The sequence below is a fragment of the Clytia hemisphaerica genome, unplaced genomic scaffold (assembly GCF_902728285.1).
Source record: "Clytia hemisphaerica strain Z4C2 unplaced genomic scaffold, Clytia hemisphaerica genome assembly, whole genome shotgun sequence".
NCBI lineage: Eukaryota > Metazoa > Cnidaria > Hydrozoa > Leptothecata > Clytiidae > Clytia > Clytia hemisphaerica.
The window spans coordinates 953,320-977,804 of NW_027104384.1; the positions used below are offsets into that span (position 1 = coordinate 953,320).

At 36.7% G+C, this 24,485-nt stretch overlaps 3 protein-coding genes and 2 non-coding genes across 5 annotated transcripts in view; all 5 read left to right on the plus strand.

Moving 5' to 3' along the window:
• LOC136819391 (putative leucine-rich repeat-containing protein DDB_G0290503) overlaps positions 1 to 5,806 on the plus strand; it is a 7,079-nt gene extending 1,273 nt beyond the window's left edge. The window contains exons 2-3 of the mRNA XM_067075625.1: positions 3,240 to 5,013; positions 5,118 to 5,806. Of these exons, the coding sequence (XP_066931726.1) occupies positions 3,240 to 5,013; positions 5,118 to 5,806 (2,463 nt within the window). The remainder of the gene's footprint in view (positions 1 to 3,239; positions 5,014 to 5,117) is intronic.
• A 161-nt stretch (positions 5,807 to 5,967) lies between these two features.
• On the plus strand, positions 5,968 to 8,363 carry LOC136819393 (uncharacterized). Its single transcript, XM_067075626.1, has 2 exons — positions 5,968 to 6,335; positions 6,467 to 8,363. Exons 1-2 carry the CDS (start codon positions 5,968 to 5,970, stop codon positions 8,361 to 8,363), a joined length of 2,265 nt encoding a protein of 754 aa, XP_066931727.1.
• Positions 8,364 to 13,125: 4,762 nt separating this feature from the next.
• On the plus strand, positions 13,126 to 13,197 carry Trnaq-cug (transfer RNA glutamine (anticodon CUG)). Its single transcript has one exon. It is a non-coding gene; the product is annotated as a tRNA-Gln (tRNA).
• A 389-nt stretch (positions 13,198 to 13,586) lies between these two features.
• On the plus strand, positions 13,587 to 13,658 carry Trnaq-cug (transfer RNA glutamine (anticodon CUG)). The gene has a single exon. It is a non-coding gene; the product is annotated as a tRNA-Gln (tRNA).
• Positions 13,659 to 23,072: 9,414 nt separating this feature from the next.
• On the plus strand, positions 23,073 to 24,485 carry LOC136819394 (uncharacterized). Its single transcript, XM_067075627.1, has one exon. The coding sequence runs from the start codon at positions 23,073 to 23,075 to the stop codon at positions 24,483 to 24,485; it is 1,413 nt and encodes a 470-aa protein (XP_066931728.1).

Below are 24,485 nucleotides of genomic sequence, written 5' to 3' on the forward strand. Positions count from 1 at the left end.
ATCTTAGCTCAGCCGAGACTTGAACTCGAATCATCAGTTTCAGAATCTGGAGTGCTAACCCCCAGCCGGCAAAAAAACGTTTAAAAAACGTTTAAAAAACGTTTTTCACAACGTTTAGGAAACGTTTTTTTCAGGTTGTATTTGTCGCACTTTACAACGTTTTTTCACAACGTCAAAAAAACGTTTTTCAAACGTTTATAGAATTACGTTTTTGCAAGACGTTGTAAAAACGTTATTTCTACGTTTTCTTCTAAAGTTAGTTATGAACGTCTTAGTAAGACGTCTTTAGGACGTTTCCGAGACGTCTTAATTTTATGAATTTCGGTATGATACCTCTCTGAGACAATTTGAAAACATCTTTAAAAGTTATTTTAGATTAGTTTTAACACGTCTCTAAGACGTTCTTTGCCAAAATAATCCCTATTCATTGCACTATTATGAGAAAGACCGTACACACATTTGAATTTTCTTTGAATGCTCTTTTCTATATAATTTTCTGGGTATAAAGATCTACAATCAGTATAAATTAAACGTAATGAAATCAAAAATTTGATGTTCTTTCTTTCTGGCATCTTTGTGATAATCATTCCAAATGTTTCCAGTATGATTGTTATTCGAAGTGTTAAAAAACGATAGTTGCACATCTTGATTGCGATTTCTTTGGTCTCCTTCACACATTTGCAATCCTGAAAAAATAAAAAAACAAATAGTAAATTGGCTAAATTTGATGTTTGAAGATTTTTTAGCTGCCGTAGAGACTTTGAAAACCATGCCTTTTCTTGCCTTTTTTTTGCCACAGAAAAAAGAATGCTCCAGAAGGATAAAAAAAAAACTTCATGGCCAAATTTTTTTTTTCACGAAATGTATTGCCAAGGACTCTAAAAGTATTGACTGCTAAATTATTGTCGTTGAGAAAGGGGTGTCAAATTTCAGTATTTTGGAGTACCAATTTCACTCAGTGATGCAGGGGTATTAACAAGAATTTACCATATTTGTGTGTAGATATTATTAAAGTCTTGCAGTCTTGCTACATTTCACCTACCTGTTTTAGCATTTTTTCGGTACTTTTTGCTGGTGACCACACAAAGTCAGCTGAGGAAAGTCGCAAGGAAACCAATAATACACTCCATTTTGAATCTGAGGGAAAAAAGTTAAAATAAAAAGTTTAACATAAGTTTACCGAAGATTATGTAATTTTTGCAGGGTTTGCTCTCAAAAATAGATATCATCACAAATTGGAACCTGAAATAAGCTAAACAAATAAAGCCTCTAAGAATAACTTAAATATCAAAATCATTTTCAGTTTAATGCAAACTACTTACATTTTCAGTTGCTCTTTGCAAGAGAACCAGCTTCTTCCAGTCTTCGTGTGTGACACATCCAACTTTTATAGAAGCTATATTTTGTTTGATTTTTGTTTTGAATTTTGAATTCGAATTAGAACGTTTGAACGTTCGAACGTTCGAAAGTTGTCCGGAAAAGAAGCCATTCCATTGTTAATTTGGCGGACGATGGGGGCGTCGAGAGGGACGGGGGAAGCGGGCGCGCGGTTTGTGATTTGGAAAGGGCGCGACGAAGAGAATTTCACAAGTTTCTATTCTATGGGTGGGCGATCTTACGAAGTATTCGAACAGGGCAGGGGTGGGCGTTTTATTAAAAGTCAATCAAGCAAAAGACAAAGAGATATATAGAATATCTCTCCTATATCTCATCAGAGCAGGTCTCAGAAATTTTCCTGGGATAAAAGCTGAAAGTTGATGAGTTTATATTAATTTATTTCGAATTCAAATCTGGGGCAATGCACTTTCGTCTCAAAAAAATGTTGATGAAAATAACGTTTAAATCAAGTTTAGAAAATTTTTGGCAACGCGTTTCTTCACAACGTAATTTAAACCTAAAAAAAATGTTTTGAAAACGTTGTGTGCCGGCTGGGTTACACCATGGAACCATACTACAATGTTAAAAGCAATGATAGTAATTATTTACAAATATGATTATTTTAATGTAGCATCTTTTTAAAATCAATTCGAAATACTTCATAAGCCTCCGTAGCCTAATGGATAAGGCGTTGGCCTCCTAATTTTGGGATTGTGGGTTCGAGTCCCATCAGAGGTGTTGACACATGATGATTAAAGAGACGTTGATTTGTGTCGCTGTAAATTTGCAATAAATGCATCTACACTCGACAGACATCAGGTTTCTGGCAAAGAAAATTGAATTTTTAACACATTATTTAGCAAAAACAACGTAGCTGAAAGATTTCATTATCGTGATATCATTTGAAAATCTCTTTGGTCAATTTTTTATTTGGTTTGGTGAAATCTAACGGTTTATCTAAGGTTCCACCGAGACTTGAACTTGGATCGCCAGATTCAGAGTCTGGAGTGTTAACCATTACACCATGGAGCCATACTACAATGTTAAAAGCAATGATAGTAATTATTTACAAATATGATTATTTTAATGTAGCAGCTTTTTAAAATCAATTCGAAATGCTTCATAAGCCTCTGTGGCCTAATGGATAAGGCATCGGCCTCCTAAGTCGGGGATTTTGGGTTCGAGTCCCATCAGGGATGTTGACACGTGATTATTAAAGAGACGTTGATTTGTGTCGCTGTAAATTTGCAATAAATGCATCTACAATCAACAAACATCAGGTTTCTGGCATAGAAAATTTTTAGTGAAATCTAGCGGCTTATCTTAGGTTCCACCGAGACTTGAACTCGGATAGCCAGATTCTGTTAGGCGCACGCGTCCCTAATGACTGCAAAAAGTCATCTCATTTTAATTGCATACGTCATTTTATTTAAACGCACAAAACAATTAAAAATATTTATTCATTTCTTTGTATCATTTATATCATTTATACCTTAGGGATTTTTCTAGCATTTCAAAATTACACTCAGATTTTTTCGTATCAGTTCAATTTTTCATAATCAATTAAGTGTCTGTTGAGGCATCATATGAGGAAAAATGTGAACTCAAGTCAAATGATCAAACTTTCAAAGTAAACCTTCAAATTCAAGTCTTCAAACTTTCAACATCAATTTTCAATTTTAATTTATTGGACAGAATTTACACCACATTTATTTCTGGCAAGTTGGTAAGAAGTTATTTAATTTATTAACTTAGATTTCTTTTATTTTCCTCTAAAATACTTTGTCAATATTTTCATTATTCTTCATTTTTCTCACTTTGTCACATAGATTAAATCTTGTCATTTTTTTTTATTCATTCAGTTTGAACTCTATCACAAAATTTACGAACACTTGTGTCCAATCATTTTCTGTCCGACTACATTCAAACAACAAGAAATTCACAACGTCATGGATACCAAACCTCAATTAATTGACGAAATCAGTGCAGATTGCATGATTGATGAGATTGACGATTTCATCGCAAGCACACCCAACAATGTAATCGAGAATAACCGCAAGCATGCAGAATATCTTCGATCATTCTACCGAACAAAATTTGACAGAGAAGCCCCCAGATACAAAGCAGTCATGACATCTATCAGTACGTACCTTCTCAATGCTCAAACCGTCATGTCCGCACGTCAGAGTGTCGCATCTACCCGCCACATTGTCGCAGATCAACAATGGTTCAGCTTCGAGCTCACAGACGTACAAGGAAACCTCAAGGAGTTGAAATCGAAAATCCAACCAAACATCCAACCCAACGGTACGAACCTTGAGGAAGTTAAAACAAACATCACTGAATCAACTAATGAGGAACTCGAAGAGATGAAAAAATGCATCACGTCAATGTCGAAGGACTTTGAGAGACTTTCTACTCGCACTGCTACTCTCATCTCGAAATGCCCTACCGGAAAACTTGATGACGTCACTAAGCTCAAAGAAGGGTATGAACTTACTTTCAAACATTTTATCTCATTTGAGAAATTTATCGATGCCGAGATCAAAGGGCGTGACCTCAATAAAGTCAAGACATTTAACAAATCCCAGCTTTCAATCAAACTTCCTCAATTCAGTGGCTACTCTTCATCCATCAACTTCTACAAGTTTAAAAGTGACTTTGATAAACTCTATTCGACTACCGTTCCAAAGCATATGATGCCAGAATTTCTGAAAAATAATTTCCTTGGGGGTACAGCATTATCTATTGTGAAACATGAGTCAGACATCAACGAAATCTGGAGCATTCTTAAGAAAAGCTTTGGTGACGTCAAACGTTTATTATCTAACAAACATTTTGAGCTTACCCAATTAGATAAACTGTCAAAAATTAGAGAGCCAACCAAATTCGTCGAAGCTCTTGGAAAGATTATCAATCTAATGAAAGAATTGATGAGTCTGGCAAGTGAGCATCAAATCGAACCACATCTCTACTATGGTGACGGTATCAATCAAATTTACAATGTGATGGGCAATCAAATCACCATGAAGTGGCTGACCTCGTGTGCAGAAGAAGACGAGACACCTGATGGTAAAGAGTTGTGGACTAAACTTCTCACCTTCCTGGAACGAGAAATCAAAATATACCAACAGAAAGAGCTTATCAACTTCGCCAATGGCCAACAGAATCAACAGGACAACCCACCGAAAGGAGGAAAGGTTGGTCGTTCCAATTTTTTCAATAAACCTAACGCCTGTCAAATCTGTGGTGCCACTGATCATTTCTCAACTACTGGTCCTAGTAACTCCAAACTCACTCAATACTATGTCTGCGAGAAATTCTCAAAAATGTCTCCTCGTCAAAGATTTAAGCACCTATCCAGTAATAACTTATGTTTTCAATGCTTATTTCCGGGAGCACTTGCCAACACAGGACGACACCGTGATGGATGTTGCCAACACGACTTTGTATGCCCACACGAAAGTCACGATCAATATCCAATCAAGAAACACGTTTTGGTGTGCGAGGAACACAAGACGAATCCTCAAAACGAACAACTTCTCAATGACTTCAAGGCAAGGTTCATTCGAAACCCTAATCTTCCAGACTGTGCAAAGAATATCCAACTAGTCCATCACGTCGACATTCAACCTGGTGACTACCATGCAAACGCCAACAATCAATCCGAGATAGCCATCTACATGCTACAACAAATATCAATTAACAATCAAACATATATGTCGTCTTCTACGATACAGGGTGCAGCGACTTCGTCATCTGCTCAGAGGCAGCCAAACGCCTTAAAGACAATGCAACACTCGAATCCAACGAATCAATCAATATTGGTGGAGTCGGTGGTGTATCAGCCAAAACACGTGGAGATTACACTGTACGCATTCCAACAGCCGATGGCCCACCAGCAACTTTCTTTGGACCATCCCTGGATCGAATCACCCACAAATTACCCACAAAGTACCCACTTCAAGAGGCTTACAACGATCTGAAATCATCTTTTTTGAAAGATGGGAGGAGTATAGCCAACCTTCCAACAATCCCAACATCAATTGGTGGTGAATTCGACCTGATGATCGGCATCAGATTTCTACGTTACCATCCCGAACCAATCTTCAAAATGCCTTCTGGATTGACGATTTATAAATCTGCATTCAAGAATCCAGATAGAAGTCGGGGTGTTATTGGTGGACCTCATCAAATTTTCTCATCAATCAACAAGCAAGGTATACACTTCACTTCGTTCTTTTCTAACCAACTTCGATCTTATCAAGTAGGATATCAAGTCAATCCTGATGTTCGATTATTGGGATACAGCTCCAACCACGTCAACGTCGAATCACATGTCAAACGTGAAAGTATCTTCAACATGGCAGAGGACGCAGGAAGTGACCTCTCATACCGTTGCATCAAATGTCGATCATGCTCCGACTGAAAGATCACGACTTCAACCAGACCAGCAGCATTCATGAAGAAGTCGAACAGCACCTCATCAACAAATCAGTTCACGTCGACATCGAAAATAAAATCACGACTGCTACTCTACCATTCACGAAAGACCCAACAATTTGTCTTGAACCAAATCGAAACAAGGCGATGAAAGTTTACCTTCAACAAGTCAACCGAATCAACAAGTACGAACAAGACAAACAAGATGTTATCAAGTCTGAACGCAAACTCCAAGACCTCGGTCACGTTGACTTTGTTCGCAATCTCCCAATCAAATCACAGCAAGCACTTCAAGCCAACGTCACAAAGAACTACATCCCCTTGAGGGCGGTGTGGAAACCGAATTCGTTATCAACTCCGTGTCGTATAGTCTTCGACGCCTCGCAGCCAACTGGAAGTGGTCACTCACTCAATTCAATCCTCGCCAAAGGCTCCAACGGCATGAATAGACTCGTTGACATCTTCATTCGTTGGTTCCCTCAAAGAATCGACTTCCACACAGACATTGCTAAGATGTACAACTCGATTAAGCTTGCCGAATCCGACTGGTGTTACCAACGCTATCTCTGGAACGATTCCCTCAACGTTGGATCATCTCCCGAAGAAAAGATTATAAAAACACTAATCTACGGTGTTAAATCGTCAGGGAATCAATCGGAACGTGGACTCCGCCAAACCGCCCACCTTATGAAAGAGCAATATCCAGACGTATCCAAGATAATCGAAAGATATGTGTATGTCACCGGTGCGTCACCGGTGAGGAATCCATCGACCTTGCCATGCAAAGAGCTGATGAAATGGAGATTGTCTGCTCAAAGGGAGGATTTGGACTCAAAGGATTCACCTTTTCAGGAAAAGATCCAATCGACAAGCTTTCTGCTGACGGTAAAAGTATCCACGTTGGAGGTATTCAATGGCTCTCCAAAGACGACGTTATTTCAATCGATTTCGCTGAGCTCAACTTTGCGAAGAAGGTCCGAGGAAAGAAGCCAACTACTCAAAAGGAAATCCCAGCTAAACTCACTCGTCGACACTGTGTATCAAAAGCAGCGGAAATCTTCGACATCACTGGGAAGTTGACCCCATTTACTGCGGCATTGAAGCTCGACCTCCATGACTTAGTTGAACGTAAGCTAGGTTGGGATGATATCATTCCAGATTCATTTCGTCCAATATGGCAATCACACTTCGAGATGATGGAGGAAATCAAAAATGTAACATTCAACCGATGCATCATTCCTGAGGACGCCGTCGACATCAAAATTTCCACCCTCAATTTTGGAGATGCCAGCAAATCGATCGCAGATTCAGCCATCTATGGAAGAGTTCTTCGTAAAAACGGGCTCTACTCATGTCAACTGATCTTTGCTCGCTCGAAAATCATCCAAAATCCTTCATCACAGCCAAGAGGAGAGCTTTCGGCAGCCGTCCTGAACACTCACACCGGAGAAGTTGTCAAGCAAGCTCTGCAATCAAAACATGATGGTTGGACAAATCTCACAGACAGCCAAATCGTCCTTCACTGGATTCACAACAATGAAATCAAACTGAAACCATTCGTCCACAATCGAGTGATTGAAGTCCAACGATTTACAAACCCAAACGATTGGTTCTACATCAAGACAGATCAAATGCTAGCCGACATCGCAACAAGAAGAGGAGCTTCACTGCAAGATGTTGACAGCCAATCAAGATGGATCAATGGAGACAAGTGGATGACTCAAAAGGATCTTTCCATTAAATCGGTAAGAGATATTATTCTTAACCTTACTGAAATCAACGAAATCAAGAAAGAGACTTCAACTGTGGTATCAACAAGTTGCAATTTTGCATCAAGGCAAGAAACTAGTCTTCCAGACGAAGTGAAGAAGAGATATCTGTTCTCCTCTTATCTATTGGATCCGAACAAGTTTCCATTCAAGAAAGTGGTTAGGATTCTAGCAATTGTTTATAAATATTACTATGCACTCAAGTCTTTAGCAAAGGTTAAAGGTCCAATGAAGTTCCCCGACATTTCAATGGTCGACAAATCAATGATCATCCTATCGAGTGACGAGATCAAACGTGCTGAACACTACTACTGGTGGAAAGGTTCAGCAGAAGTTCGTCATTTCATCAAAGCTGAGAAGTACAAACGTTTCATCAAAGATATCAACGGCATACTCACCTACACTGGACGAATACTCGACAGTGACGAAGCTCAAATCACCACACCAATGACGAAAGCTATGACAGATCTCCAATCAACAACCTTCTGTGTGCCTATCCTCGACAAGTACTCACCTATCTCCTACGCAATCGTCAACGAAGTTCATTGGGATAACAACGTGGTCAAACACAGCGGTGTCGAATCAACTTGGCGTTACGTACTCAAACGAGCATTCATCATTGAAGGACAAGACATCGTGAAGATGGTACGTCGATCTTGTCAGCACTGTCGTTCCATCTTAAAGAAAAAAGTCGAAGTCGAAATGGGAAAGACATCTAACATTTCTGATTGGTTCGAATTTACTGACACTAATAAAGTTATCCATAAGCTGTAAATTGTAAAGCAAGTAACATGGGAATAAAATCACATACATGAACTTTTTCGAGTAATCACATGTTTTGACTTGCATTGACATAATTTTGCAACCTGTGTATTCAGAATTTTCATTCGCTTGGTTTAGCGATAAATCGTAAAATCATCCGAAATAATCAGGATTTTACTCTATATTTGTATAAACTATAAATGAATTTTACGATTTTTCGCTAGCCAAGCTAATGAAAAACCAAATATTCTGAATTATTGTATCCAAGGTCGTATACAATACCCTACTGATGAAGGTTACAATGGATATTCAAAATGGATTCAACCGTGGTTAGTAGTATGGCAACTTATGAGAACACTTTTTTAATAAGAATATTCGAAATGCTTCGAAGTCTTTGGATGTCCTTAACTCTTTAAGTTTTAAGCCTAAAAAAGTTCCTAACATTGTCTTATATTCATCGTCTCTTTATGAGTATTTTTGTCAATTTTCCTAAGAAATCGAGTGATTTGTCCACAAAGCCTCAAAATGGTCTTGACTTGTTCTTAATAATTTTGCCTTCGAATCCTTATGTTCCCAGATAGTTCGTTCTTATAAAACAACGTGTAAAGGACAAATTTTGAATGCTGAATTTTAAATCATGTTTTTCATTTTAAAGAAATGATAAATTTGTAACATTGAATAATGAAGTTTTAAAATTTGTATGTGAAATGAACGAAAATGTTACAAATTAAATAATCAATTTGTTTTTCAATTTTTTGAAGAATATATATTTCTGGCCAGATTCCCTCTAATTGCCACCGCAGGAAGCCTAAAGCTTCCGAGGATGGCATTCATAGCTTCACTCGTGAGGGAAAGTTGGGAAAACATCTCATAATTTTGCGCGCGCGTTTCAGTATTTTAGTTCCGCTTAGCGGAACATTATCAATTAACGGTTATTTGATTTCCCGGAATGAAGAGCGATAAGCCGTGTTTTACAGGATAGCTCTTTTTTAGCTTGCGCGGCGGACGTTTGTTTCTTCCTATCGTGTCGGAGCTTTCAAACAATGTCAATTGAATTATCTGGTATTTCTTCTATTGACTATGTTTCAAACGATCAGCCGATGGCTCTGGCTTTAGGTATAAGGTAATGTCAGCGATAAAAAAGGAAAGTTGGTGGACCTGATGTGATGGTGGCAGACATCTTGAATTTCTCCCTGTTTCTTTAAATCTGTTTTATTCCAGTTATTAGCACAGTCCAGTAGTCCAATCGCACTACTTTTCTATAAACCCAACAATCCAGTGTGAGTTTGCTGAAAGGAAAACTAAACAATTTGAATCCTTTTTAGACATTGAGATTGATTTATATTTTCCAGCGAAACAGAACACAGACTGACAGAACAACAGTCTGACAGTTATTTATATAGTTTTTTCCATCATCGTTCTAACACTATTGATACAGAACAGCACACAGCTGACAATTAAAAGAATTTTTGAAACTGAACTAAAGTATAAAACAAGGCGCCCTATAAAAGGGAAATTCCATAAAGGAAAGTTTGCATTTTGCAAAAATCTATATATACAGTAGTTGACACTCTCTAATTCAAATTTCAAGGGATTCTCATCGAATACCACAGCATATTGAATATTGAGAAAGTCTCCCAAATCCCTAAAGTAAATATTGAATTATAGAGTAACACGGGAAGAAGAAGGCGAAGCGAAGGTTGATTATTGCGATTGGTTTTTGAACGTCGAATCAGTACAATAACCGAAGATCTTGCTGAAAATTTATATAAGTTTTTTGGAAGAAATCTTTGATATTTGCAATATTTGAGGAGTCAAATTTTGAGTTTCTAATTTGAACGCAACAAAATCGAACATTTGAATTTCAAAATATCTGGCATTTTTTTTGTTACTAGAAATCAAATAAGAGAGTGGTTTTTTTCAAAACCTTTAAAGTGACTTCAAATTTTTATCCAAAACGGGCTTATCAAATAGTAGAACGTCAAATTAGACAGTGTCAACTGTAATTACATTTTTTGCTTTTTGCTCCTAAAATAATTTGAAGATTTTTCACAGTATGGCAGAGGAAGACTTTGCGATTAATCTAGACACTGCATTGAATGTTGCACATTTCCGAAATTCAAGCAGGACAACTGGCAGTCGTACCTATTCTTGCGCTGTTGATTGCTTTCTTGAAATATGTTACCGCTTGCTTCTTCCAGAAATGAAAGCTAAAGTATCATATGAAAAATCAAGTGATTTTTTTAAGCTGCTTCAATTAAGTGGATCAATGGAAATTTCACTTGAAGATTACGATATGAAAAGTAATGCTTTTCGACTGCTGGATGAAATTAGGGAACCGGTATGGTCTAAGATTATTGAAAATTGTGGTACCTTTTGTGAGAAGAAATAGCGACGCAGAGTTTCAAGAGATTTTTGGAAGTAATATTTTCAAAGAATTATCAGAAGAAGAGAGACATGTTTTTGAAACAAGTTTTGTAATTCAGGGTACTTGTTGCCACCGCAGGAAGCCTAAAGCTTCCGAGGATGGCATTCATAGCTTCACGCATAAGGAAGTTGGGCAAACATCTCATAATTTTGCGCGCGTTTTTCAGTATTTTAGTTCCGGTTAAATGGTGTACCGGTAACATTCTTAGCTTGACTGTATTTCTATTGTTTTATCATCATTAAAAACACTTTTCCGGATTTGTTTTGATCTGATTACCCATTTTCAAAGCTCTATATGTCTTTTTTTATTACCTCAGGGAGTCGAATTAAGGGAAATTCCTTTTTTGTTGGGAAATTCCCTATTTAAACCACAAGTAGTTATTAACCGCTCTGAGCAACGCAAATTAGAAATTTGTATCCTTTCAAAAACTTGTCGTGTGACTATTGCATTAAAAAGGCAGTTTAGTACAGTAGCGTTTAGTATGATATAAACAAGCCATTATATTCTATTATTTTGGTAATAAAAGAGATGACAAAAAAAAACAGATAAATAACTTTTTTATCTCTATAAGAAGATATCTATGAGATGGACACAACTTGCTAATATTTGTAGACTAAATTTTGCTTCAGATGAGATGCCATTCTAACAAAAGTAACGGCTATCAGTAACATTTCTTTCCAAATTCAACAACTTATTTGATCGTTCTTCTGCGGTGGCACTTTAATGAAAATTATGGCTAGTCTAATTGGGTAAGCTCAAAATGTTTGTTAGATAATAAACGTTTGACGTCACCAAAGCTTTTCTTAAGAATGCTCCAGATTTCGTTGATGTCTGACTCATGTTTCACAATAGATAATACTGTACCCTCAAGGAAATTATTTTTCAGAAAGTCTGGCATCATATGCTTTGGAACGGTAGTTGAATAGAGTTTATCAAAGTCACTTTTAAACTTGTAGAAGTTGATGGATGAAGAGTAGCCACTGAATTGAGGAAGTTTGATTGAAAGCTGGGATTTGTTAAAGGTCTTGACTTTATTGAGGTCACGCCCTTTGATCTCGGCATCGATAAATTTCTCAAATGAGATAAAATGTTTGAAAGTAAGTTCATACCCTTCTTTGAGCTTAGTGACGTCCTCAAGTTTACCGGTAGGGCATTTCGAGATGAGAGTAGCAGTGTGAGTAGAAAGTCTCTCAAAGTCCTTCGACATTGACGTGATGCATTTTTTCATCTCTTCGAGTTCCTCATTAGTTGATTCAGTGATGTTTGTTTTAACTTCCTCAAGGTTCGTACCGTTGGGTTGGATGTTTGGTTGGATTTTCGATTTCAACTCCTTGAGTTTTCCTTGTACGTCTGTGAGCTCGAAGCTGAACCATTGTTGATCTGCGACAATGTGGCGGGAAGATGCGACACTCTGACGTGCGGACATGACGGTTTGAGCATTGAGAAGGTACGTACTGATAGATGTCATGACTGCTTTGTATCTGGGGGCTTCTCTGCCAAATTTTGTTCGTTAGAATGATCGAAGATATTCTGCATGCTTGCGGTTATTCTCGATTACATTGTTGGGTGTGCTTGCGATGATCGGATGCTCTGCGATGAAATCGTCAATTTAGAGGAAAATAAAAGAAATCTAAGTTAATAAATTAAATAAATTCTTACCAACTTGCCAGAAATAAATGTGGTGTAAATTCTGTCCAATAAATTAAAATTGAAAATTGATGTTGAAAGTTTGAAGACTTGAATTTGAAGGTTTACTTTGAAAGTTTGATTATTTGACTTGAGTTACATTTTTCCTCATATGATGCCTCAACAGACACTTAATTGATTATGAAAAATTGAACTGATACGAAAAAATCTGAGTGTAATTTTGAAATGCTAGAAAAATCCCTAAGGTATAAATGATATAAATGATACAAAGAAATGAATAAATATTTTTAATTGTTTTGTGCGTTTAAATAAAATGACGTATGCAATTAAAATGAGATGACGTTTTGCAGTCATTAGGGACGCGTGCGCCTAACAGAATCTAGCTATCCGAGTTCAAGTCTCGGTGGAACCTAAGATAAGCCGTTAGATTTCACTAAAAATTTTCTATGCCAGAAACCTGATGTTTGGTGATTGTAGATGCATTTATTGCAAATTTACAGCGACACAAATTAACGTCTCTTTAATAATCACGTGTCAACATCCCTGATGGGACTCGAACCCACAATCCCCGACTTAGGAGGCCGATGCCGTATCCATTAGGCCACAGAGGCTTATGAAGCATTTCGAATTGATTTTAAAATACATTAAAATAATCATATCTTTAAATAATTACTATCACTGCTTTTAACATTGTAGTATGGTTCCATGGTGTAATGGTTAGCACTCCAGACTCTGAATCTGGCGATCCGAGTTCAAGTCTCGGTGGAACCTAAGATAAGCCGTTAGATTTCGCCAGACCAATTAAAAAATTGACTAAAGAGGTTTTCAAATGATATCATGATAATGAAATCTTTCAGCTACGTTGTTTTTGCTAAATAATGTGTTAAAAATTCAATTTTCTTTGCCAGAAACCTGATATCTGTCGAGTGTAGATGCATTTATTGCAAATTTACAGCGACACAAATCAACGTCTCTTTAATCATCACGTGTCAATACCTCTGATGGGACTCGAACCCACAATCCTAAAATTAGGAGGCCAACGCCTTATCCATTAGGCTACGGAGGCTTATGAAGTATTTCGAATTGATTTTAAAAAGATGCTACATTAAAATAATCATATCTTTAAATAATTACTATCACTGCTTTTAACATTGTAGTATGGTTCCATGGTGTAATGGTTAGCACTCCAGACTCTGAATCTGGCGATCCGAGTTCAAGTCTCGGTGGAACCTAAGATAAGCCGTTAGATTTCGCCAGACCAATTAAAAAATTGACTGAAGAGATTTTCAAATGATATCACGATAATGAAATCTTTCAGCTACGTTGTTTTTGCTAAATAATGTGTTAAAAATTCAATTTTTTATGCCAGAAACCTGATGTTTGTCGATTGTAGATGCATTTATTGCAAATTTACAGTGACGAGATTTTCAAATGATATCACGATAATTAAATCTTTCAGCTACGTTGTTTTTGCTAAATAATGTGTTAAAAATTCAATTGTATATGCCAGAAACCTGATGTTTGTCGATTGTAGATGCATTTATTGCAAATTTATTACAAATCAACGTCTCTTTAATCATCACGTGTCAACACCTCTGATGGGACTCGAACCCACAATCCCCGACTTAGGAGGCCGATGCCTTATCAATTATGCCACAGAGGCTTATGAAGCATTTCGAATTGATTTTAAAAAGGTGCTCTATTAAAATAATCATATTTTTAAATAATTACTATCATTGCTTTTAACATTGTAGTATGGTTCCATGGTGTAATGGTAAGCACTCCAGACTCTTAATTTGGTGATTCGAGTTCAAGTCTCGGTGGAACCTAAGATAAGCCGTTAGATTTCACCAAACCAAATAAAAAATTGACTAAAGAGATTTTCAAATGATATCGCCATAATGAAATCTTTCAGCTACGGACTTGTTGCTAAATAATGTGTTAACAATTCAATTTCTATGCCACAAACCTGATGTCTGTCGATTGTAGATGCATTTATTGCAAATTTACATCGATACAAATCAATTCACCAAACCAATTAAAAATTGACTAAAGAGATTTTCAAATTATATCGCCATTATAAAATCTTTCTTACTTACTTATATAGCTTAATATTTAGAATAAAGTTAAGAAACACAGGTCAAATTCAACGGGTTGTGAATGGTATGCGTGAAATTGACAAATCTGGACTAATAAATTTGTCGCCATTTAAATTCCCACTCGACAAAATAAAAAGCTTCTTTGCAATCTTTGTCAACTGCGAATACATCAGGGCCATATACCACTTTCTGACCTGTTGTTATATCTTGTGTCGAACGCGTCCCGCCGTACGCACAAACGTCTACATTCAGGTAATAACGAACGCCAGGGTATGCTATACATTAGAAGAATGAAAATGAATCAGGAAATCGTGCATGTTTTAAAACATAAAAATGTAACCTTAATTGCCAAAAAAAGCTAAAAAAAGTTAAAACTTTCGCCGATGTTAGTGTAGAACCTTTGTTCAGCCTTTCAGCGCTGGCGATATTGGGGTGGGGGGGCTTACTCTTGTCTCCCGAATAGACGTCCCCCCGCTAATTGTTAATCGAAAAAAAAATCCATCCCCCCACCCTTATTAAGACCTCCCTGTAATTAAATTCGAGTAATTCAATATTTTATTACAGTGTAGAAAGACCTTAAACTTGTGAAAATGTTCCTCTCCGTTAGTATTGGTTCTTATTTTACGTGTTTATTTGTTAAAGTTGCTTTTTTGTTGTTGAAATTGATATCAGTTAAAAAAACTATGTCTTCAAATTACCCCCCCCCCTCTTATTCCATCCCCCCCCACTTATTAGAATTTAGAAAATTTTCCTACCCCCCTGCTTATTCGGACCCCCCCCCCCCCGTCTATTCTGGAGACAAGAGTAGGGGCTATATGTATCAGTTCAGGTCATAGATAACTGAGATAGTCGGCCAATCGAAAAACTGTCTAAAATGCCTAGAATAACAGGCTATCCACGTAAAATATCAATTTGTTAACCTCTTTTAGACCTTTCTTTCAGATCGAAAAGTGTCATTTATAAACAGGTAAACTGACATGTAAACAAACCTTTAGAATCCATCATTGAGTATTGTGAATGTTCTGTCTTCTTCATCAGCTTCTTGAAATCAAATTCGATCCCATTCACATCTTCAAGCTACAAAACATAGAAAAGAGGAAAATTAGCCCAAACACAACCGACAAGATACTTAAAGTGAAGAAAACGCAGAAGTATTAATAAAATTGCCGCAGGCTTAACTTTCATACAAAAGCATTTTTTCAAAGGTCCAGAATAGTATCGGGTACCAAATAAAAGGGGTGGGGTTCAAAAATTAATAAATGTCCGGTGAAGACGTTTATACGGGACCTCAGATTCCATGAAAAAGTCTATCATAATTTGAAGTATCGACTTTTTTAATCACAGTGCCGTAGCAACTGGGGAGGGGGGGCAAGGGGAGCTATGCCCCCAATAATTTTTGCAAATATGTTTATTTTGTAAAATGCAAAGTTTTTATGTTGTTTTTCTCTAAAGGATTTTGCTTTGAGTGCATTTTCAAGCAATATAGAGCTCAAACTTTCAAAATTCCCCCCCTCGGGCCAAACCATGGTTTGCCCTCGCGGTGTCACTAAACTTCAACCCCCCAAATGAAAATGCTTCTTACAACACATACCGAAAAAGAGAATCGGTCAGGATTATATTTAAATGTTGCTTGATGATCCGGTATAGAACCATCCCGGCATTTCCAGTACCGGTATGCTGTTCCGGGTGTCAGTAGTTGCCACAAGAAGAATCCCGTCAAAAGTGATAAGAAGAAGAAGGTTAATCCGGACGTCACGAAACCTGTAGAAAAAGAAATGTTATTTTTTACAATGTCGGCGAAATAAGACGATAAAAAAGTCGCTTATTGACGACATTTTTGCCAACAAAAATAAGATTCTCGGTCGATTGCGGGATTTTTTGACGGGCATTAAAATATTATTAGCTTTCAAATGAGGAGTGGCGTTGGGCAAAGGAAGCGCTGAGATGTATAGTTTCATAATCAAATTCTGACGATTTTGTCAATGCAAATATCGCGGGCTGAAAAATTTGAAACCTCTTGAGACTCATGTTTTATCAATATTTATTATCTGAGTGGGAGTTTGACTATGGTTGTCATTCGATAAGATGTAAATGATTAGGTTTTGAATGATCATAAAAGACTGAAAGGAATAAGACACCAAAAAAAAGACAAGTGTCAACATACAGTGTATTGGTCAGTCAATCTTCCGAGAAACAAAATATTGTAAATACCCTATGCACAGACAAGAGAAATACGATACTGTAAACTCGACCAACGCATACTTAATAGTGATCTTTAAGAGTAAAAAAACCCATCGGCTGTCAACAAATTAGGGCAATTTCAAGCAGAGCCATAAAAAAAAGATAATACTTTCTTTTGCCCAAATATGTAGTGGACAAGTAGACAAATAGTCTGATTTCTAAATCTGTACTCAGCAAGCAATTAAGTTTAGGTAAGGTTTGGACCCTAACCTAGAAGTAACTGTTACAAACATTTTAGGATGATTTTTTATAAAAATGTTAAAATATCCATGATGAAATGGAAATATGACCGTGAATATGACTCACTAAACACTCGCATATTATATATCATCAAAATTCCCAGTAAAATTGGCAAAGATGATGATGTCAGTGTCTGACATTTATTTGGATAAACTCTCACGAATGTCAAGAAAGATTAAAAAACATAATAAGTTATATGTATTGCATAAACTGAATTCTATAAAAAGTATATGGCAGCATTGCAATTTTTTGAGGCTTTTGAAAACAAAAACAAGACCCGAAAGTACTCTCCCCACTTATCGAACTTAAGGGGAAAACCCTTTTAAAAGTTTATGATAAGACATCAGAATAACATCTATTGCCTAATAACCTGTCTAACCCCTTATATTTCTGCCACTTCCGTGCCGATGTCAATTTAAACCGACATAGGCTAGCAAGATGCCATTGGAAGTACTGCCTTAAGGTTCACTTTTATTGACAATTCTAGATCGTTAAAATAGACGATGCACTGACGAACCGACACACTAATTAAGTACAATATCAGTAAAGAAATCGTTCGCAATAGTGAAGAAAAAATCGCCTTGCTGACGTAAATTTTTACCGACGAATTATTGTCGTCGTTATTATTACCAATAAGGTATTTGAAAGTTTACTTCCCCAATGAGCCCAAGCTTCGTACTCTATATCATAGCAAACAAAGCTTACCTGAAAAGAAAACAAGTCGGGACACGGTGACGAAAAATCTCTTATAACAAAACATTAGTAAGCACTTTTTAAGAAGGCGGAGTGACTGAAGCAATTTGGAATAGCCCACAGTTTTGACCCAAAAAAAATATCAAGGACAGTAAAAAAGTGCTGATTTACTGTCGTCCTCAGCAAATCAGATGCTAACCGTCACCGTCGCAGAATAGCAGGGACAAGCTGGAGTTTTTGCAAGCTCTTATTTGATTTGGTTGGTCGTTAACATGTAATAAAAACAGTTTTATTACTTTTTCTAAAGAAAACTCACAACGTTTGAAATTGGTATTTGCTCTTGTCAGCTCCCTGATTCGTCTATCCCAATGATTTTCAAGCTTCTTGATTCGTTTGTTCAGAAGAATATGACTTGCTGTGTTTAACACTGAAACACCAGCGTTCACGAAACCAATCTGAATTGAAAGGAATCATTTGTTTGCTTAAAACTAAGTAAGTCTGCAACGGTAGTCGGAGTGGACCCGAAGGCTCCTCTTTCAATAGCTACCCACCCGAAGGCGCCATTACTTCACTCTGGACTGGTCCACTTATGCTGAGCATCAAGCAGAGATAAAGCATATCTTTGTATGAAATATGACCCGGCGTGGGATAGAACACACAACCTTGTGCACCGTAGCCGGCTACTCTACCTTTGCACTATCCGGTCGCCTGCAGGAAAGCAGTTCTAATAATATCAAATATATTAGTTAGCTTTTCTCAGGGTGTTTGTTGCTCCAGAATATTCCCAATTATGTTTTAAGCAATGTGCTAAAATGCTCCAGTCGGGGTACGCGTATTGGAGATGAAATTGGATATATTGGCCAATGAGCCATCAAGCTGACCTTTTTGAATCTGACAGCAAAAGATTTTATATCCATACTGGAATGTATTACTTTATTCAAACAGACCGAAAAAGGTGAGAGTTAGGGCAGCGACGAGGGAGAGGTAGTAAAACAGGGGCGTTTGGTACCTGGTGTTGATGGGCGGCATCGTGATCTTCAAAGGCGTATCCAATTAACGAATCGTCACTGATATCATGTGTTTGTGAGTGATAACCTACAAAATGAGATTATATTTGTTAGATCTAGTTTCCAAGATTTCAATTTTCAAACCAGGCTGCATTAAACTTTCAATAAATTCAAGTTCTTTTTAAAGGTTTTGTTTTTAAACAAGAATAATGTCGTTTCGTTTGCTTACTCATCAATTTTAATTCACAAGTAAATTTAAAGAAAAACAACAATGTTTTTAAAATTGAGCAAAAGCTTTTCGATTAAAAATCATCTTCAGTGCTACAAATGATGTTAAAAATTGGAAATCAAAAAAGTTACAATTTATGTGTTTAAAAGCAATTAAATGTAGTAAAAAACTGGATAAAAGAAACATCATAAAATACAAAAGGCAATGCATGTTAAGAGAATATGTAAAAAGTAATTAAAATAATCGGCTAAGTTACTCCATTTCGGAAAAGAATCAATCGGTTTGAGTCTAGTTGGTCATTTAAAGACGGTCTCTTGAGGGCTATGATAGATGCCTCTAAGTTCTTCCGTAAACCAGTTTTCTCAGAGGCATTAAAGATAACTTCCAAACGAATTGATGATTAGGGAATTTACGCAGGTGTTTGGCTGGTTCAGAGTTTTGTCAATGTTTTCATGTTCCCCCCATCTGGTTTCGACGTTTCTTTCGGTTTCTCCAACATAATTATTTCCACAAGTGCAAATTCCTTCATAAATTTTGCATGCCGGATATGGGTTCTTATCTTTGACATTAAACAATTGCCTGACTTTCTTTGTGGACCATTTCACGGCAAAATCGATATTATTCTTAGTGAAGGACTTTAATTTCTCTAAAAAACGTTTTGATAAAGATTCATTCTCCTCACAGAACGGAATTTCAATAAGAATAAACTTTCTTGGCTCTTTAAACAAGAACTCTGGGATTATGAATTCTGACGACGTGTCAAGCTTCATTTCAAATTGATTGATAACGCTCTCTGTAAAACGTGTGGGAAAGCCAGCATTTTTGAACTTTGTACGAATTACTTGTTTCTCAAATTCAAAATTCATACCTATCCGATACGATCTGTTGAGATCACCATTGATGGCATTTCGTTTATAGCGTTTGGGAATTTGGGAAGACCAGTGAGTTGCCATTTTGTTCGGTTTTCTGTGGACTGAGGTGCGGACTTTCTCATTTACGTTTACATCAATATTGGTGTCCAGAAACTTCGAAGGCCCTAACTCTATTGTGAAATGAATGTTAGGGTGATAATTGTTCAGAGCAAGGAAGAGGTGGTCTGTTTCATTGATTTTTCTTCGAACAATGACGTCATCGACATATCTCTTGTAGAATGTTGGTTGAACCACTTTGACAATATCGGATTCCATTTTAGTTAGGAAGATATTCGCAAGTGTGACTGAAAGAGGTCCACCCATGGTACAGCCATCAGTCTGTTTGTAGTAATTGGATTGGAAAATAAAGGTATTCTCGGTTGATAATTTAAGTAGCAAACGTTTCATGATAAGACGGGTGCAAATTGTGGGTAATTTCTTGTTTACATATATTTCATCTAGGATGTAGTCTATCGTGTCATAGATAGGAACATTAGTAAATAAAGATTCGACATCATAGGAAACGTATTCGTCATCGACGGTGATAGGCGGCTCATTTTGTATCATTTCAGGAAGTCTTGGGTGCTGTTGATGATGTAGTCGTTGCAAGTATAAAGTGGCTTTAAATACTTTGAGATTACTTGTGCAGCGTTGTAGGTGAAAGTCCCTGTTTGTGCGATAATTGGTCGAAATTTAGGTCCTGGATTGTAACTTTAGAAATATCATCGAATTTGTGTGTTTTGGCGGTACCGTACAGTTTGGCTGGTGCGTTGGATTTTGGCCACATTTCGTCATAATGTTTGTACTTTGAGAAATTTCGGCGTAAAAAATCTTGAAAATGTTTTAAGTCGATTAGTGTTTTGTCTTCAGATTCTTTGTACACTCCGTTTTCTATGCCATCGTTAATCATGTCTTGTAGTTTTTGGACATAATCGGCTTTGTCCATTACGACGACACACGAATCTTTGTCACCAGGGATTATAACGATGGAATTATCATCTTTGAGTCGTTTGAGATTGGAGTATGTGAAATCTTTTGTAGTGTATACATTTTTGGTAAATTTATCACAGTAGGCGCGAAGAAATTCGTGGAGATCTTCTTTTTTTTTTTGGTCAGTTTCTACATTCTTGTTTAGTGAATAAGCGAGTGATTCAAGGTTGGCTGCGAGATTTTTCTTTACGTACTTGTTCTTGTCAACATAGCTTTGGTCTAATCCATAACTAAGCTGGTTAATTTTTGGTTAAGTTCTAACGAGGAAAGGTTGATGACAGGTATCGTGTAAGGTCGCACGTTTCGTTTAATGACTGGGCGAAGATCAGAAAGTTTCTTATGTTTGTTTCAAAAGACTGTGAACGGATACCTTTAGACGTGTTTAATATACGTTGAGAAAACAATTTGAACAACAAAGGACCAACGAGGTTGCGTAAATGATTTTCGACGGTACGGTGATCGATAATTATATTTTTCAAAGTGTCAATATGTTTCTTTGCGTTTGATACCAGTATACTACGTTCTGCTTTATGTTTATCCTCCTTGTTGATAAACTGACCTTGGACTTGGGCAAACTTGGGTGTAACGTGCCTTTGTAAACATTTCTTTACAAAACCAAGGTTGGATGATGTTTTGTGTAACTTTACAGATAACCAATAAAGTTTGTTGTAAGTGACGGCAATCCTTTTTGGTATAAAGTTTCTTTGAAATTTTGCCATTCCAAAAGTAAATTTAAAGAAAAACAACAATGTTTTTAAAATTGAGCAAAAGCTTTTCGATTAAAAATCATCTTCAGTGCTACAAATGATGTTAAAAATTGGAAATCAAAAAAGTTACAATTTATGTGTTTAAAAGCAATTAAATGTAGTAAAAAACTGGATAAAAGAAACATCATAAAATACAAAGGCAATGCATGTTAAGGAATATGTAAAAAGTAATTAAAATAATCGGCTAAGTTACTCCATTTCGGAAAAGAATCAATCGGTTTGAGTCTAGTTGGTCATTTAAAGACGGTCTCTTGAGGGCTATGATAGATGCCTCTAAGTTCTTCCGTAAACCAGTTTTCTCAGAGGCATTAAAGATAACTTTCCAAACGAATTGATGATTAGGGAATTTACGCAGGTGTTTGGCTGGTTCAGAGGTTTTTGTCAATGTTTTCATGTTCCCCCCATCTGGTTTCGACGTTTCTTTCGGTTTCTCCAACATAATTATTTCCACAAGTGCAAATTCCTTCATAAATTTTGCATGCCGGATATGGGTTCTTATCTTTGACATTAAACAATTGCCTGACTTTCTTTGTGGACCATTTCACGGCAAAATCGATATTATTCTTAGTGAAGGACTTTAATTATTAACTTTTTTGATTTCCAATTTTTAACATCATTTGTAGCACTGAAGATGATTTTTAATCGAAAAGCTTTTGCTCAATTTTAAAAACATTGTTGTTTTTCTTTAAATTTACTTTTGGAATGGCAAAATTTCAAAGAAACTTTATACCAAAAAGGATTGCCGTCACTTACAACAAACTTTATTGGTTATCTGTAAAGTTACACAAAACATCATCCAACCTTGGTTTTGTAAAGAAATGTTTACAAAGGCACGTTACACCCAAGTTTGCCCAAGTCCAAGGTCAGTTTATCAACAAGGAGGATAAACATAAAGCAGAACGTAGTATACTGGTATCAAACGCAAAGAAACATATTGACACTTTGAAAAATATAATTATCGATCACCGTACCGTCGAAAATCATTTACGCAACCTCGTTGGTCCTTTGTTGTTCAAATTGTTTTCTCAACGTATATTAAACACGTCTAAAGGTATCCGTTCACAGTCTTTTGAAACAAAACATAAGAAACTTTCTGATCTTCGCCCAGTCATTAAACGAAACGTGCGACCTTACACGATACCTGTCATCAACCTTTCCTCGTTAGAACTTAACCAAAAAGAACTTACACAGCTTAGTTATGGATTAGACCAAAGCTATGTTGACAAGAACAAGTACGTAAAGAAAAATCTCGCAGCCAACCTTGAATCACTCGCTTATTCACTAAACAAGAATGTAGAAACTGACCAAAAAAAAAAAGAAGATCTCCACGAATTTCTTCGCGCCTACTGTGATAAATTTACCAAAAATGTATACACTACAAAAGATTTCACATACTCCAATCTCAAACGACTCAAAGATGATAATTCCATCGTATAATCCCTGGTGACAAAGATTCGTGTGTCGTCGTAATGGACAAAGCCGATTATGTCCAAAAACTACAAGACATGATTAACGATGGCATAGAAAACGGAGTGTACAAAGAATCTGAAGACAAAACACTAATCGACTTAAAACATTTTCAAGATTTTTTACGCCGAAATTTCTCAAAGTACAAACATTATGACGAAATGTGGCCAAAATCCAACGCACCAGCCAAACTGTACGGTACCGCCAAAACACACAAATTCGATGATGATATTTCTAAAGTTACAATCCAGGACCTAAAATTTCGACCAATTATCGCACAAACAGGGACTTTCACCTACAACGCTGCACAAGTAATCTCAAAGTATTTAAAGCCACTTTATACTTGCAACGACTACATCATCAACAGCACCCAAGACTTCCCTGAAATGATACAAAATGAGCCGCCTATCACCGTCGATGACGAATACGTTTCCTATGATGTCGAATCTTTATTTACTAATGTTCCTATCTATGACACGATAGACTACATCCTAGATGAAATATATGTAAACAAGAAATTACCCACAATTTGCACCCGTCTTATCATGAAACGTTTGCTACTTAAATTATCAACCGAGAATACCTTTATTTTCCAATCCAATTACTACAAACAGACTGATGGCTGTACCATGGGTGGACCTCTTTCAGTCACACTTGCGAATATCTTCCTAACTAAAATGGAATCCGATATTGTCAAAGTGGTTCAACCAACATTCTACAAGAGATATGTCGATGACGTCATTGTTCGAAGAAAAATCAATGAAACAGACCACCTCTTCCTTGCTCTGAACAATTATCACCCTAACATTCATTTCACAATAGAGTTAGGGCCTTCGAAGTTTCTGGACACCAATATTGATGTAAACGTAAATGAGAAAGTCCGCACCTCAGTCCACAGAAAACCGAACAAAAATGGCAACTCACTGGTCTTCCCAAATTCCAAACGCTATAAACGAAATGCCATCAATGGTGATCTCAACAGATCGTATCGGATAGGTATGAATTTTGAATTTGAGAAACAAGTAATTCGTACAAAGTTCAAAAATGCTGGCTTTCCCACACGTTTTACAGAGAGCGTTATCAATCAATTTGAAATGAAGCTTGACACGTCGTCAGAATTCATAATCCCAGAGTTCTTGTTTAAAGAGCCAAGAAAGTTTATTCTTATTGAAATTCCGTTCTGTGAGGAGAATGAATCTTTATCAAAACGTTTTTTAGAGAAATTAAAGTCCTTCACTAAGAATAATATCGATTTTGCCGTGAAATGGTCCACAAAGAAAGTCAGGCAATTGTTTAATGTCAAAGATAAGAACCCATATCCGGCATGCAAAATTTATGAAGGAATTTGCACTTGTGGAAATAATTATGTTGGAGAAACCGAAAGAAACGTCGAAACCCAGATGGGGGGAACATGA